At 45.9% G+C, this 16726-nt stretch overlaps 1 protein-coding gene across 1 annotated transcript in view; it reads right to left on the bottom strand.

Moving 5' to 3' along the window:
- LOC142577955 (uncharacterized) overlaps nucleotides 1-12631 on the bottom strand; it is a 30679-nt gene extending 18048 nt beyond the window's left edge. Inside the window, exon 1 of the mRNA XM_075687388.1 lies at nucleotides 12427-12631. Coding sequence (XP_075543503.1) covers nucleotides 12427-12499 — 73 coding nt within the window. The 5' untranslated portion in view covers nucleotides 12500-12631. The remainder of the gene's footprint in view (nucleotides 1-12426) is intronic.
- Nucleotides 12632-16726: the final 4095 nt, after the last annotated feature.

Genomic DNA, 16726 nt, shown 5'->3' with positions numbered 1-16726 from the left:
CCACTGTCTTTAAAAAAAGTCTTTAGTGCTTTTAAAGCGCTCTTCTGCAAGGCCGTTGTTGGCCAAGGGCCCAAAAGTTTCCTTAAACTGAAAGGTCTGCGGTCTAATTTACTTAGCGCTGATTTAAGTCGGCATCTTGGTGTGTCGTGATGTGGGCAATCTAGAAGGAGGTGATCTATATCTTCATCTACAAATCCACAATCACATTCGGGGGTTTCCTTACCTTACAGGTTCATTACGTTACCTTACCTTACAGGTTCATTGAAGGGCATGGGGTAAGGGGGGAAACAGTAATTACATGACAAAAATAGCAAAGTGCAACATCATCATACAATATTACCACGCAACGAATTCAGGTTACCACGCAATGTTTCAAGATTGCTGATGGATACAATGTGATTCGGGAGACTGTTCCAATGTACAATAGCTCTTGGTAGTGGTGATGAGTTAAATGCCTGCGTTTGACCATGAATGTGCATGAAACTAAGTGCGTTGTGAATGCGATGAAATGTGCGCACAAGAGCATGAAGCGGCAAAAAGTGAAAGTTATTCCTATAAATGTACCTGTGAAACAGACATAAACGAGCAATGACACGGCGATCTTCTAGTGACTGAAATGCAAGGTCTTGTTTTATTCAAGTAATGCTCGAATGATAGTCGTAGTTGCCAGAGATGAATGTGGCTGCCCTATTCTGAATGACTTCCAACTTACGGATTAGATAATCTTGATGTGGTGACCGTGTGGATGAAGCGTATTCTAGTTGTGGGCGAATATCAGCAAGATATGCTAATTTCCGTACACTAAAAGGCACGTTATGCTAGGTTCTACGCAGTTAGCCGAGAGATTGATAAGCTTTAGATGAGAAAGTTGCTACATGCGTTGTCCAGGATAAGTCCGATGAAAGATAAACGCCAAGATATTTGTACGATGGGGAAGTCGAAACCACGGTATTAATAATCGAATAGTGGGAGACTGAGTTAGTGAGCTTTCGACTAAACGAGATTACATTACATTTGGAGGCGTTAAGGGACATCTACCAAGTTGCGTACCATCTATCTAGTAATCCACACCATCCGCACCATCTAAATATAGTAATGCAAACAGCCTGGAGGCGCACCCCGCAGCCGCCATCAAACTCGCGACCACGAGCAGAGCGGTCCAACGACATAGGCACTGGGCTACCACGTCGGGTAATCGATAATGAACTAACGAATTACATCAAATCAGCACAATAGCACTGCTAGAGCAAAGAAGGCTGCAGCGGTGCATTACACATACGGGGTGTCCCAACCATCATGCGCCAGTATTTTTAAATATGCAAATTCTACGCAGTCGGACATACGAAGGTAATGTTGTTTGCGCGTCGCTTGAAGATACTCAGATTGCTTTTTGCATTCCGCTGAATGACAAAATTGGTCTAAATTATTTCTTCAGCTTCTCAAATAATATAAGTAGACGGAAAGTGTCATGTAGAGCAACGTGAAATACTCCCGATACAGCTTTCTGTTGTTCAATAGGTGTTACATAAACGTGTCTTTCCGAGCGTGAAAGTAGTCCGGGAATACACTCAAAGTGCCTCAAGTGGCCAGTGGCGCGGCAATTTTACATGTATTCGGGAGCTTCTTTCGCGTTCGAAAAAAATACACTGTTACGTAGCACTGAATGAGCCTGTATCGGGAGTTTCTCATGTTGCTCTACAATTTTCTCTTTGAAACGTTTCGTGTAATTTTAATATTTGAGAAGTTCATTAATTAAATAATATATATTACGCAATTGGGTGGAATGCAAAAATAATCTGAGCACCTCCAAGTGACGGCAAACAACATTATTGTGGTTCTGTCCTGCTGCGTCTCATTTTCATAAATTTAAATCTTGGTGCATGACAGTTGGGACGCCTTGCATAGCTCCTCTGATATTCTTAGAAAGGTAGGGTAACAGCTGGAGTGGACGTAAGTCTTCCACATCTTAATGATTTTAGATACTTTGCAAGGAAGTAAACTAGTACAAGAAATAGATTTGACAAACGTCAATTAGCGCTAAAAAGATATCGGACGATAGAGAGAAGCACACAGGAGAGAACGCTAGGTATCAACGAAAATTTTACTACAAAGAAACATAGGATTTGTGGGATGCGCAGACCTTAGACGCAAGAAAGGAAGATTAATTTTTGCCTATCCCTCCTCTAACACAGGAACTATTCGAACAAATTGATTTTCCACGTACGGACATTCTGTCTTTGTGAGAGCCAGGGATGGGTTACTTAACACATCTATCACCCGCATTTCTGAAACAAAGCTCTTCGAATGTACAAAATGCTTCTGTCTAAAATTTAGGTATGACTGTTCAATAATTGTAAACATTTGCTATCGCAATCGATGCTTCACCTTTCGGGAGAAACTGGGACTTGTTTTTCACTTCGTTTGTGCGGTACACATATATATTCTCTACGTGTGCAACTGAAAACCTGTAGTTGATCGCAGTGCGTTATCTGTGCCACATCCTTCTCTGTATTTGTCTTGCCGCGCTGCATATTACAATGTGGACACGCAAATTTAACGTACGGCGCTCAACTGCGAGCAGCATGCGCTCTTATGAGTAGCCTTGGGGGATCAACCCAATTTTCCATTCGGTGCTTGTGCCACTGTGATTTTTTTGGTTCCTGAAGTGTAGGGTCGTGACGTAGAGTCTTTTTAGACGTCGATTGTGCAATATTTTCTTTTTAGCCTACAGCAGCACGTTCCTTCCTGCGTTGTAGCTGAAACACAGATGTGTGGTCATGATGTGCATGTGGGTGCTGGCGCCTTCAAAGATTCATAAAGCTCTTCTGCAAGCGTATAACGAGAGAAAAAAATAACCCATAGCGACACGTGGAGCTAGAGATGAAATTTATAGCGGACGTGGACGTTCAATATATCTGCTCTTCGCGTTTCTGCCCTATCTTCGAGCTGATGGGTGACGGGCATGAACAATATAGGCGAAGCGACATTACTGGTGCACATGTTTTCTCGTGCGCTGTATTCTCCCGTGCCTCGTGTTGGAGGTCGCCTGATCAGGTTTCGGATACGAGTTGAAGAAAGAGGGAGCACAAGGCGTTCGGTCGACGCTGCCGCCGCTCTTCATGACGCCAGAGTTGTGGCAGCGATTGCCCGCGGTGATCCAGTGAGATCGGCGTTGTTTGGCGGTGCACACGTGAACGCGCTTAGTAATTAAATTGGTAGGCTAAAGTTCACTCAAATTTCCATTTCCATTGTAACTGCGATCATGATTTGCTGCAGTTGCCTAATACTTTGCTATCGTCATAAATGTTTCGTCATTCGAGCGATGCGGCGGCTTTTCCTCTTTCTTCGGAGAGAGGACGCTCGAAAGGTTCTTTGATGAAGCTTTCGCCATTGGCCACGCAAGCTAACGGCCTTATCGTTTTTATTTTCAACGAGGCGTCGCGCTGCGCCGAAAATAAGGAGAAGCGTAGGTGAATGAGAATTGCCTGCAAAGCTGCGAATAGAGAAGAAGATGGAGCAATGGTAAAAGCTTTCCGGAAACTGGCCGCATGACGTAATCGATACGTTGCAGATTGAAACCGAAAGCTTTACCAGCTGCCTGATTTAGCCTCGTTTAAACCTGACGTAGCGTCACGGTTTCTCTGTCAGCGCCGGCTGATGTCGGCTGGCGCCCATGCTGTAAATCATTTGGAAATACATTCCCTGTTTGGCTTTTCGTAACGAAGAAAAGTACATATATTACTTTGCAATTATTTTCGCGAAGAAAAAACAACTGCGAGCATAGCAGATTTTTTCCAAGTGTGCACGACGTCCCTGCCCTCGTAACTGGTTGTTTTCCTATGGCAATCATACACTCCCTCCCTATGCATGAAAAAATGTGTTGATTGAAAGAATACCTGGCAGTGCCACCCTGGCTGTATCTTTCGACTTGAAGCTCATGTTTTGAAGACAAAATTGGAGATCCTAGTGTAAATGGGTCACCTTGAAACCAAGGTGACCCACTTACACTAGGTTCTCTTGCATAAACTACGGCGAACGTTAAAGGGATACGGACACAAAATCTGAACATTTTACGATAATACAGAAAATGAGTCCTCAGTGTGCGAGTACACCGAAAACAAGCAGTCACTTCGCTCATTTTTCAGCGGATGGCTTTATTTTTGGCGTTTTTGTGAGCGCGCGCAACGCCGCCCGGCCCAAGCGAGTTGGAAGGCGTGACGTCACGACACCCCCGTCGGATAGCCAGCCGGCCGGCCACGGTCATTCGAGGCGCGCCGCCGCCGCAATCGCGAGCATGGATTCGGGTTCTGCTGCCTCTACCAGCGATGAGTACACGTCTGTAGATAAGGGCCGTTCCAACTTAGCAAGAAATATAATCGCTTACGGTTACGAGCCTTCCGCGTCAAGCGGCAAAGAAGAGCAGGCGGCCTTGAACGTGCCGGTCAGGCAGTCCGGGCCAGCAAAATGGTAATTTCTTTTTCTAGCAAACTTGAAGTGCAGCAGCAGCAGTTCCTAAAATTATGTTACGTAGGATGCAAAATGCCTAGTTTCGTGACCCGCGTTGAGGCAGAAAGGGAGCTATTACGGCTGAATCGTAGGTAGCGTAGCTCGTCGCTTTGTGCTTACCTACGCTGTCGGCTTTCGATCGCTGCACACTTCGTTTTTACGCGACGAGGCACGGCATGTGTAGAATTTTCCAGCCGTTTCATAGCCCTGTGTTTACGGCTACTTTCACATTCACACCATTAGAAGCCATTTACTGGTTGAACTCGTTGAGATGGGCGGCTGCGCTAGGGACCCGTCGACCAGATCACTTAGCTACATCGATTCTGTGGCCATAGACAAAGGAAGGTCTTTAGCTGGGACATTTAATAGGGAAATGCTGCGCGAACAACCAGGTCATGAAACCCGACGCATGATTATGCAGAGACCTATGAAAATCCGTAATTTTTTGCTTGAGGTTGAAAAGCAACGTGTGAAACGGCAATGTAGATAAATGTGCTGCGCATTTTAGATTACTACACATGTATGCTGTTGTCTGGCGTTCATTCACTGGCTGTGTTTTGTATATTTGATCAATTAGAAGAGCGCTCGTATGCTGTCGTTCAATATTAGACGCAGCGAAAGTGCACACAACATGACTATTTTGTTTTATGATAAACACATGCATCCGCAGGGTAAACAATTTCTGTCACAAGCCGAGAATATCTGTTCTTGCACAGCCAATGAAACGGTAATTTCCCTTCTTTCAACAGGCACTCCTGCGGTCACCGCTGCGGCTACATGCATACAGAAAGAGAGAGGGTCTGTTGCTAGAACATCAAAAGTTGGCGAACACAGCTAACTGTTACGAATGCATCACTAAGCACCCGCTCTTTGAATTGTATTGCCTCAACAGGAGCCTTTTGAGCGGCATGCCAAGGCTTTTGAGCACAGCCGGGCTGGTCGCATAAGCATCGTTGACGAAGTGGTCCGCGCAAATGAAGCCATTTTTTAGAAGTCTCCATGCTGGGTGTGGTGGCTGACAGGCACGTATGCAAAGTTCACGCACCTTCTTGTCTCTGGGAAACGTGCGCGACGGCGTATCACGACCGATAATGCTGTTATAACAGCCGTGGGCGCAGTAATGTCTGGGCATTTTCTTCCGCTACGAAGAATGCTTCAATACCGATCGACGACCATGCGAACACGCGTGTAAGATGCACCACCTGCATGGAGCACTGCCGGGGATAATGTTTCAGACAGACCACGTGCGAACATAGCCGACGGCGATAAACAAACGCTGCAAGGGACCGACACTCCGGAAAGACTGCGCCGGCTGTGGCTGACCTTGGCCGCGCGCGCGCGGGTACGCGGGGGTGTCATGACGCCAAGTTTCAGCTTCTCCCGGCGGCCGCTTGGAGGCAAGGCGCAACAGAAAATCGCAAAAGAAAGGTGTTTCTCGTTCTTTTTTTCTAAGCAGCTTGTTGTATTCGTCATTTTTAACAGTTCAACTTTTGTTCTGACGCAGAAAACCGCCCACCAATTTTTGTGTCCGTATCCCTTTAATGTAAAATTTTGCGCTCTGAACGGCTATGCCATTTAGCTTAACCTTCAGCAGCTTCAACGTCGCGTAATTACTAATATTTTCTGCAATTAACAATTAAATGTCTGATAGTTTAAAATTTCATTGCCCTTTTTCTTTAAAACGTTAGGACAGGGCGATTAAAAATAATCATATTTACAGATAATAATAATATACATTACGCCTCAATGCTGCAACGACTTCAACCACAACTGTGCCTGAACTGCAAGCTGCCCAACGAATACTCAAATATAAGACATTTTCCATGGGCCTGCACCGCTGTCACCGAAGAATGCCACTACTGGGGTTCACAAAGAAAGGTGCTCCGACCACGCGCCAGCCCATTTGGAAGAGGACGTCCAATAAATATTCGCTGCTGCTAGGGGACAAGACCGCATTTTTTGGCCTGTCAATTTGTTGGTTTACACTGGGGTTTCAATGGGAAACAGGAGTTCGCACGCAGATAACGAGCTGTAAATTATATACGTTACGAGCTGTAATATTCCCAATCTTAATTTGTGATGTTCAATGAGACATGATGGTCGAGAATGAAGAGCTTCTTGACCATTTACTCCGTCATCGGTCAATTTTTCAGCAGTGGCGGCTTATATCGTTTTTTTGAGCAAATGGCACCGAGACTTCGCGCGCCAATGCTGGTTGCGCAACGACACTGACCTGCTTCAGGCCGACTGAATTCTTATTTTGTGTCCATCTCAGCTCGACGCACTGCTTAGGTGTTCTTTCTGGTGATATGTTGTGTGATTTAAACATTTTCTTCAAATCTGTAATGTTTGTTTTTTCTCATCTCTCCTTCCACGTTTGCACTGATTTTAACGAACACAATGCGACTCTGCTCCTCATGAGTTGGTTCTTTGAAAAGATAGAAAGCATGGCTTTTCCCTCGTTCAGAAAGTGGCAGAAATAACCACACGGTTGAATGGTACGTCCGTCAAAACATATAATTTTTGTGACGACTTCGCACCAATGCGGAAAAATAAATAATTCAAGCCGCAGAACAACAGCGGTGGTGTTTCCTGCACTAAAACATTTTTTTATAAACTGGAAACTTAAAAGTGGGTCCAACTATGAAAAAATTGCCATATTTGAAGCAGCGGACAGTGACGCAAAAAAACACTTCCGTCCTGCTTTTCTTACCACCACACTAGACGTGGACTGCTGAACATGGTGGTATTGTGCTAGCAAGTCCAGTCGAGTGAGCACGTCTAGCAGAAGAAGCGCAGTTGAGAATATATATAACTGTAGCGTTCCTAACTAGAACGGCAGAAGAAATGACATAATTTCAGTGAGACGGGTGTCGTCCGCCATTTTATTCCAACTTCTCGTTCTCACTTCACCCTAGCCCATTTCTTCGTCTTCTTTCATGCGTCCAGCGTAGACTGCCTCACTCTTGCGGATTTGTTTTAATTACACCTCCTGGGGTAATACTTGAATATGTTTCCAATAGAGGTGCACTCCGTTTGACCCGAGACTATGGTACACCAGACATTCTTCAATTCCATTCTGGCATGAAGTCTTAATGACTTGAAATGGTCCGCAAAATTGAGAACTTGAAGGCACAGCTCCTTTCCTTACAAGGACATAGTCTCCAGGTTGTATGTACGGTATCTCGCTACTGTGCCTTTTATCAAAGTTTCACGTCATGCGGCGCTTGTAGACCTCCTGTTCCTTGACAGTTTTTCTTACTTCCGCGAGTTCGAGGTTCAGTAGGAGGCCTAGCTCACGATCTGCAGGAAGTATGGGGGCTGTACCTAAAATTGCAAAACGAGGGCTGCAGCCTAATCCAGTGGTGTCCGATCTGTTGTGATGTTTCACAGCGGCCTCGAGACAGCACACACAGCCACCGGCAAAGTCTGGATACATCCTCAGATACTGTTTGATGTCTCGTATGGGACGTTCCGCTAGGCCATTTGCTGCCGGGTGGTATGGAGAAGAATACTTAATCATTATGCCGTGCTCGTGTGATCACTTTGATAATCTGGCACTCCGGAAAGCCGGCCCGTTTTCGCAGACGAGCGTCTTTGTATGTTTAAAACATTCAGCCTTGAGGAGAGCTAATAAATAAATATAATTACGCTGTTTGCGTATTCTTTGCCAGATTTAACCGCAATCGTCCTTGTGCACTCATCTATGGAGAGCAAGAAAGCTTGCGTTCGCTTGACTCCTTCCCCCTTCTTTTTGAGCTCCGCGAAATCCAAATGATTCACTTTGAACGGGAGGCTTGAATACTCAGGGTTTGGCAATACGTCTGTCAATAGGTTGAATTTAACTTTGCTCAGATGGCAGAGGTGGCATGTGCGAATGTAATGGCTGATGTCGTTTTTCATGCCCGGCCATGTGAATCTCATGAGCAATTTCTTATAAGTGCGCCAGAAGCCAACATGTCCACCCGATCCAGGAGTTTCGTGGTATAGATGAAGAATCCTTGGAATCATAGTTGGTGGTACGTGATACCTTCCATTGATAAACTAGAGCTCTTCTGTACCTTCCCACAGCTAAATATGGTTGATTACCTCAGGATTCTTGCTTGATTCGTGTACAAGTAATCTTGATAGTGCGTCAGCGTCAGTGAGGATTGGGTCACGACGGTGTGAAATTACGAAATCAAATTGTTGCAGATAGTTCACCCATCTAGCAATGCGGCTTCTTGGCTGGGCCATGCACAGAAGTTGAGTCAGTGCTTGATGGTCAGTGAAAAGTATGAATTTGGCATCTTCCAGGTAAGTACTAAAGTATTACACAGCTTTTAAGACGGCCATAGCTTCCTTTTGTGTGGTAGAGTAATTGATTTAGGCAGGTTTCAGGGTATAGCTGTACTACCCCACAACGTAGTGTTTGGTTTGGTCAGCTTGTTTGGAGGGTATCTGGTATAAAACTGCACCGGTCGCATAATGTGATGCGTCTGTGTTCAGCACGAAAGGTAGAGAAAAATCCTGTATTCGTAAGATGGGGTCGTACGAAATTAGTTTTACCAGCTCACAATAGACAGCTTCGCACTTCTCGTCCTATTGAAAGGGCACATCTTTCTGAGTTAAACGTGTGAGGCCCCTTGTTCTCAGTGTACTGTATTTGATAAACGGCCGGAAGTGTCCTTCTAGACGAAGAAAAACGCGCAGGGAGTGCACGTCATAAGGCTTTACCAGCTTGGAGATTCTCTACCGATTCTTCCTTAGTGTTTTTAGTGAGTCCATCAAACACCCTGCCAAGAAATACTACGGTATTTGAATGAACGCACTTTTCTTGAAGTTGACTTTGAGTTGGGCAAGACTGAGGGCGTGAAGAACTTTTGAAAGATGACCACGGTGTTCTTCCTTCGTCTTTGAGTAGATTATGATGTCGTCCATGTACCCATTGCAAAATATGCACAGGTAATGTTTCAGAATATTCGTCATAATCTTCTGAAACCACGCAGAGGAGTTTTTCCAACCAAATGGTAGGCAGTTGCACTCGAACAATTCAAATGAGGTTACGAACACCGTGTACTTCTTCGTTTCTTCCCTTAGTGCAATCTGCCAAAAGCCCTTGCAGAGGTCTATTCGTGAAAAACAATGGCAACCACCAGTTTCTCCAATGATGTCGTCAATTCTCAGCACTGCATAAGGTATCAATTCAGTTTGACCATTGAGAGCCGGGTAGTCTGTGCAGAGGTGGAATGTCCCGTCTTCTTTTGGTGCAATAGTTGTAGGAGAAGCAAATGGGGATACAGAAGGCCGTATGATACCTGCGTCCAACATTTCTTGTAACTCCTTTTTCCGCCACACCTTTTTATCTCTGGACATATTATAAGGGATTCTACGAACCACTGTTTTATCTGCGAGCTCGAAAGGAACGACATGTGATTTCATTGCTGGAGGGTAGCTACCCTCGCATGTAAGCTTTGAGTACTTAGTCTTGATATCTTTCTGGTGAAAAATTTTAATTACACTTTCCCTTGTTTACTTGTTCTTGGTAGTGTTCTTCCTGCGCTCCTTTCATGCGCCAGTTCATTTGGCGGGGTTCCTTGCTTGGCAAGTAAAGGAAAGGTGTATCTCACAGGCGTACCTGTGAGATACACCTTATTTCATTTCTCGTTTGCGGGTGTACGCGTCTTTATGGCGAATGGTGGGCATTATTCAAATTTGTACTTGTAAAGGTATAGCCACCCCCTCATTTGCATCGAGAAGTTAACTTAAGTTGTCCCCCCCACCCCCTATCCCCGAAAAAGATCCTGGCTGCGTGCCTGGTACGCAGCAAACGGCAACAATAGGTGAAAAATATGCTTTTATCCCGGCTAAAATTGATTCCCAGCACGGAACATTCTGAATAAACGCAATAGTGACTCGCGCGATGAGAGCCCTCCGATTTTAAGCCCCCACAAGAACAATGGAGCGATAGGCCACTAAGACATGTGTTGGCTCTTGCAGCGGGGCTAGACGTAACTAAACATTTGTTGGAAACATTGGCCGTGCTCGTTCGAGCACTAGTGGCCGTAACGGATTACACTACTGGAAGCCGGCGCCAACCTCGCTAGATCAGTGGGTACACCCGCAGGGGTCGACATACTACAGCAACAAACCGCCACCATCACAGTGCTAAATATGAAGACGAAGAGGAAAAAGAAAGGCGTTCTGAAATATATGATAAAGTATGTTCGAATAGCACAGTAAAACATACATCTGACAACACACCTCATGGGGCGCCCATTGAAGCCAGAGATGTTACTGCTTACCATACTCCCCAACAAATTCTTCTCATGCCCTGCTTCTTGTATTAAATTCTCAAGTTTTTAAAGCATCTACCCGCTGTCGCATCTCACAGCCTATCGAGCTTGCGCGACGGCTGCGCTCGTAATAACGCCAGAGTTCTTATTCGAATTCAGCGTATATTCAGCGAACGAAAGGTTTGCCCTTGTAAGGACAAACCTTGCATTCGCTTTCAATGCGTCGCCTTTATGTGGAACCTCGAAAGTTCGTGAGAATCGGCTTGACGGACAACTCCGGGTCTTTATTTAACCATACTAGGATATTGTCATTTTCTTATGGCATTGACAGTCTTGTCACTAGTAGGGTGGTTCAATTTTCTTAGAAATTCGTCAGTAATTTTAAATAACCAATAAATGAGACGCCGAAACCGAAATGGGTAGCTGCTTCGTGCGACGTCACGATGAGTCAGTGACGTCAGATACTACACTACCATATTATAAACCCGCAGAAGGCGTGCTAAAGACGCGCTGCACGTGGCGCTAACGCCAAAGAAGCGAAGCCGGCGACACCTCTTGACGACACAGGGAGCTTTTAAAGAGTTTCCGAAATAGACAGCGGTGATTTAAGCAGGGATTTTATCGACAGTGGGGGTGTAGTCTCTGACGTCACAAACACAGGGTGGCCAGTAGAAATTTGTGAGTCGGGAACGCAACGAATCTTCAAAACTCATTTTAAGGAAAACTAAGTGACTTACAGCCTGTATAGTTCGGTACAGTTAGTCAGAGTGCAAAAGAGAACATGTATTCAAAATTCTATTAAGATCAGCGGACATCGAAGAATCGCCGGAGTTGCCCTTCAAGAGCTTCCAACGCTCATACATCGATGCACCATATTTTATGAAATCACTTTAGTGGGATGGAAAAATATATTTTCAATGTCGTGAGACTGAAAGAGGGCAGGTGGAAACACTGTGCTTGTTATGGTGCGTAAGTGCTAGGAAATACGAGGAAGGCATCAGCCATGGGTTTGTGCTGACCGAAGGTTACCATGACGAGAGTAATTAATGAAAAGCAGAAATTACCTTGAGACCGTTGAAAGTGTTGAAAAGAAGAAAATTTCGCTGTAGACAATTCAGCGGAGTGTTTGCCGCTTTAGCCCTAAGAAAAAGTGTTATGAATGCAGACCAAATTGTTCTATTCGCTACCCGATCCTTCCAAATTGGTTTCGTCTACAAGACACTCCAATACATGCTTACGTTGAAGGAGTCTTTATAACCTTCGTCGGTCGTTAATCATCTCATCTGAAAATTTTCTGTTGATATTTATTGTTAGCGGCAACATGGGCAATGTCACTCTAACAGTAGTCCTCAGCCTGCGCAAGCCTGGCCATTTACCTGACCACCACTGGCCATACATATGAATCTAATCGCGAAGAAATAAGCCTCGCAGTTAGCATACATTAAGGAAAAAAATGTTTGGACTCGTTGCAATGACACCCATTTCTTTCTTTGGATTGTTGCACCAATATGATGCTAAAGAATACTTTATCAGCGATGGTACAGAGAACGTTCCTTTAACCAAGAAAGCACATAGAAGCTGAAAATTAAAAACTCGTATAAAAGACACGTATTAACACTTGAGCAGGAGCATTTACGCTACTTACCAACAACCAAAAGAAAAGAGAACGTAGCCAGCGTACGTAAATACGGCTGCGCGGTAAACAGGTCCCGTGACATTTTGGAATTTTCGCGACCTGCGAGGGCTGTAGCTGGCGACAGGAACAATGTGACGGTGTGCGTTCTTATTTTCGCAGCAACCTCCTCTGGAAGCTGCACCTTTGCACATGCCCTGTATATAGGCGGCTTCGACAAACAATACCTTCAAAGAGCTGCCCGCCGAACTTGCAATTGCGGTATTTGCGTTTTGCATGTTGTAGCGAGTTCCCTTTGTCGTCAATGACCTCACTGATGTATCATGTACGGCCGAAAATTGAACGATATTAACAATGCATGTTTTTAGGAATAGTACCCAGATGACAAAAATTGTGATATTTTAGGACACTGAAACTGCGGTAAAATTAAGCAATCCACCAAGCACATATATAAATTATATATTGTGAAATTTTAACAATAGCTCTTTCGTGACGTAGACACGGCTTGCGTTCAATTCTGCGCATCTGTAAGTCAGTTGCGGCAATGTCCAAGCACGTCATTGAAATGCACTTACGAAGACGAGGAGCTAAAGCTGTGAGGTGTAACATTGCAAGAGCGTTTCGAAGAGCTTGAAATCGCACCTTTTGTAATTTTAGTTACAGCAAAGATATTGGACCTCAAGCAGAAATTATATTCAATGCAAAGCATGCTCGTATTTGCCTTACAGGTTCATATTGGAAGTAACAGCACTACCGCTGAGGTCCCTGTGGTGAAACAGAGTAAAGTAAGACTACAATGAAGAACAGAGGTCCCACCAATGGTTTAACCAGAGGGGATTGTCGCGAGAATAAGAACGCACACGATCCGGCACGGACCGTGATATTTCGTAGCAAGCTTTGGGCTAAGGCCTGGAGATACGGAGGGTAGCCGAAGCCAGGCGTGAGAATCCACGACAAAGGACTGTGTGTGCTGATCGTTGTCGCGGCGGTCTTTCTGAATGCCTGAGGCAACTGACGTGAATGAGCGAGCAACTTCGGAAAGAGGCGTGAATTCAGAGGTATACGTATGATATGGTATTGCGGTGTCAAGGGTAGAGAATGGTTCACGTCCATAGAGAAGAAAAAAATGGCGAGGAGCTTGTGGTAGCCTGAGTGGCCGTATTATGCGCGTACGTCACAAAAGGGAGGACGTCGTCCCAATTTGAATTATCAGACGCAACATACATTGTGAGCAGGTCACTAAGTGCGCGGTTGAACCGTTCCGCTAGCCGTTTAGTCTGTGGGCGATACGCCGTAGTCGTGAGGTGCATAGTGCGGCACGCGGCGAGTAGCTCACTAATAACTTCGGACAAGAAGACACGGCCTCGCTCGCTGAACAGTTATCGCGGTGCGCCATGCGATGAGATGAAATGCCATAAGATGAACGCGGCGACGTCGCAAGCAGCTGCTGAAGCAAGTGCAACAGTTTTGGCATGTCTTGCTAGATGGTCTACTGCGACAATTATCCAACGATTTCTGTTAGCAGTGCACAGAAGAGGCCCATAATCGTCGATGCGAATATGGTCTAAAGGATGTGCAGGACACGGTAAAGGTTACAGAGGGCCTGTGGTATGAGGAGATGTCTTGCGTCGCTGACAGGCTGCACATGACCCAATGTATTTGCAGACATAAGAATACATGCCGCGCCAGTAATGACACTGGCGGAGCCACTCGAGGGTTTCAGGACGCCAACATGAGCTTGTTGTAGGTCTGGGTGGAAATGCGTGCATATGTCGGAACACAAATGGTGACGGATGACCAGCCGCCATTTGCGACCGTCTGGCTGATAGTTATGAGGATATCAGATGGCGTCGGCGCCCCGTACCACGAAATGGGTGGCTTGTAGATGAAGCGCTCGAGGGCATGTAACAGTGAAGAGCTGGGAAGATTATCAATGAGAGACGCAATCCACGGATCTTTTCTCTGTTCAGACGGCATGTCAGTAAGAGTAAGCGTAGCAACCGGACAATCGATGGATGAGGGTGGCGGACCGTCGGATCGCATGGGTGATCGGGAGAACACATCTGCGTGTGAATGTTGACGCCCGGAGCGACAGATTGTGACAATGTCATATTGTTGGAGTTGAAGAACCTAACGTCCAAGACTCCCTGACGAGTGCTTTAGTGACACATGCCAGCACATGAGTGGCGGTCGGTCACAACGTCTAAGGGATGGCGATAGAAGTAAGGAGGAAATTTCGTTAAAGCCTAAACTACAGCCAAATACTCTTTTTCTTGAAATAATAGTTGGTTTCTGCCTTTGTGATGGCACGACTCGCTTAGACGACCGCATATTCCAGAAAGCCACGCTTGCGTTGCGCAAGGACGGCTCCAAGACCAACGCCGCTGGCGTCCATGTGAACTTCGTTCGGAGCACTTGGTTCGCAGTGACGTAGAACGGGCGGTGAGGTAAGTAGACGACGCAAAGTGATGAAGGCTTGGTCACATGCTGGAGTCCAGTCGCGAAGGCCACCAGGGTCAGCCAGGAGCTTCGTCAGGGGTACGATCATGCAGGCAAAATTGTGCACAAAGCGATGAAAATAAGGGCAGAGGGTCGGGAGTGATGCCGTATTTGGAAACGATGTGGCCAAGTATGGTCAGCTGGCAAGCTTCGAAGTGCCACATTTTCAAGGTTAGTTGAAGGCCGGTCGGGGCAAGGCAAGTAAGAACTTCAAATAGACGAGAGAGGTGAGTGGTGGAATGGGGGGGAGGACTACCGCGTCCCCTAAAAAACCCAAATACGTCTTCCATTTGAGGCCTCGCAAAGTATTGTCCATCATTCTTTCAAATGTCGCGCGCGCGTTACATTGGCCCAACGGAATTGCGCTAAATTCTTACAGGCCGTCAGATGTAACGAAAGCTGTCTTTGCGTGATCGGACTCATCTATCGAGACTTGAAAATAGCCCGATCACAAGTCCAAAGAAGAAAAAATTCAGCGCCATGAACACAATCCAGGGTGTCATCTATCCGCGGTAGAAGGTAGAGATCTTTTCGTCTAATCTTGTTCAGACGACGATAGTGCACACAGAAATGAATTTTTTTTCTTAACTAGTACTCCGGAAGGTGACCAAGGGCTGCAGGATGGTTTGATAACACCATGTTCAAGCATGTTCTCAACTTGCTCGGTGATGACACGACGCTCAGTGGATGACATGCGATACGGGTGCTGGCGCAATGATGCGTGATGTCCCGTACCAATGTGGTGAGAAACGGCACTTGCACACCCTAATGACGCTATGTCCAAGTCAAAAGATGCGGCGTGAAAATCGTTTAAAATAGTAAGTAGCCGCTCACGTTGTGTCGGATCGAGGCCATCGGCAATAGAGCTACAAAAAGCATCCGGTGATATTTGGTCACATGGCATATGGGGCGTCAGTGCTGTTATGTTAGCAGTAGCTGTGTCGTCGGTAACAGGGAAATGCACAATAAAGTAAGCGCCCACAATCTGGATGGTGCCAATAGTCTGGCCACAGTGAAAGGCCAAAGTGTACGAATTTGGGCTAGAAGCTAGTATATCTGCAGCACCATGGTGAACTGTGTAGGAACCGTGAGAACAATATAGCCTGACGGTGGCTGAAGACGGCCGCGGGTGTAAACATGACCGTCACGTTAGCAAGCAATGCGAATGAAAGAGGGGCAAATGCGGCAATGTGAGGATGAAGCTCAGTATCTGAAGCGACACAGGTCATGCTAACACAATGAACTTGAAAGACGGGGTATGGCAAATTACAATAGCACGCAGAACTGGACTGAGCGCACGCACAATCAATGACGGCATGATGGCAGAAAATTCCAGCCGAAATTCACAGCGGGGGAGCGACAAGTTCACAGAAAGAAATCAATCGAATTGAGCGGTGCCTTCGTTATCGACGGAGCTCGGGCACCATCTACAGTTTTTCTTCGGGCGAACCAGCAGCATCGACAACGACAGCACCATTGCCGGCCCACTTAAGCGACTGGCATCGCCACGCTGCCTTCAGTGGGCACGGGAGAGCGGCAGACATGCGCTGGTCGCCAATTCCTCCGTTCAATTTCCTTGTGCAGGTTTGTGAAGCACCATCCCTTTATGCTAAGCGTTCTAGTAATCCATGCCTGCTGCTCCTCCCGTGCCCAAGTGTTCTTTATGCCATGTTACAATAATGCATTTTTGTGTCTAAACAGTTACTGATGTGTGGTGACGTTGAGTTAAACCCTGGGCCTGATGAAAAAGTACTTGCTGTCATAAGCGCGCTTTCATAAAAATTTGAATCCGGTCATGCTGGGGTAATGCAGG

The sequence above is a fragment of the Dermacentor variabilis genome, chromosome 4 (genome assembly GCF_050947875.1).
Source record: "Dermacentor variabilis isolate Ectoservices chromosome 4, ASM5094787v1, whole genome shotgun sequence".
NCBI classification, from domain to species: Eukaryota; Metazoa; Arthropoda; class Arachnida; order Ixodida; family Ixodidae; genus Dermacentor; species Dermacentor variabilis.
This window is presented reverse-complemented; position numbering and strand designations above follow the sequence as displayed.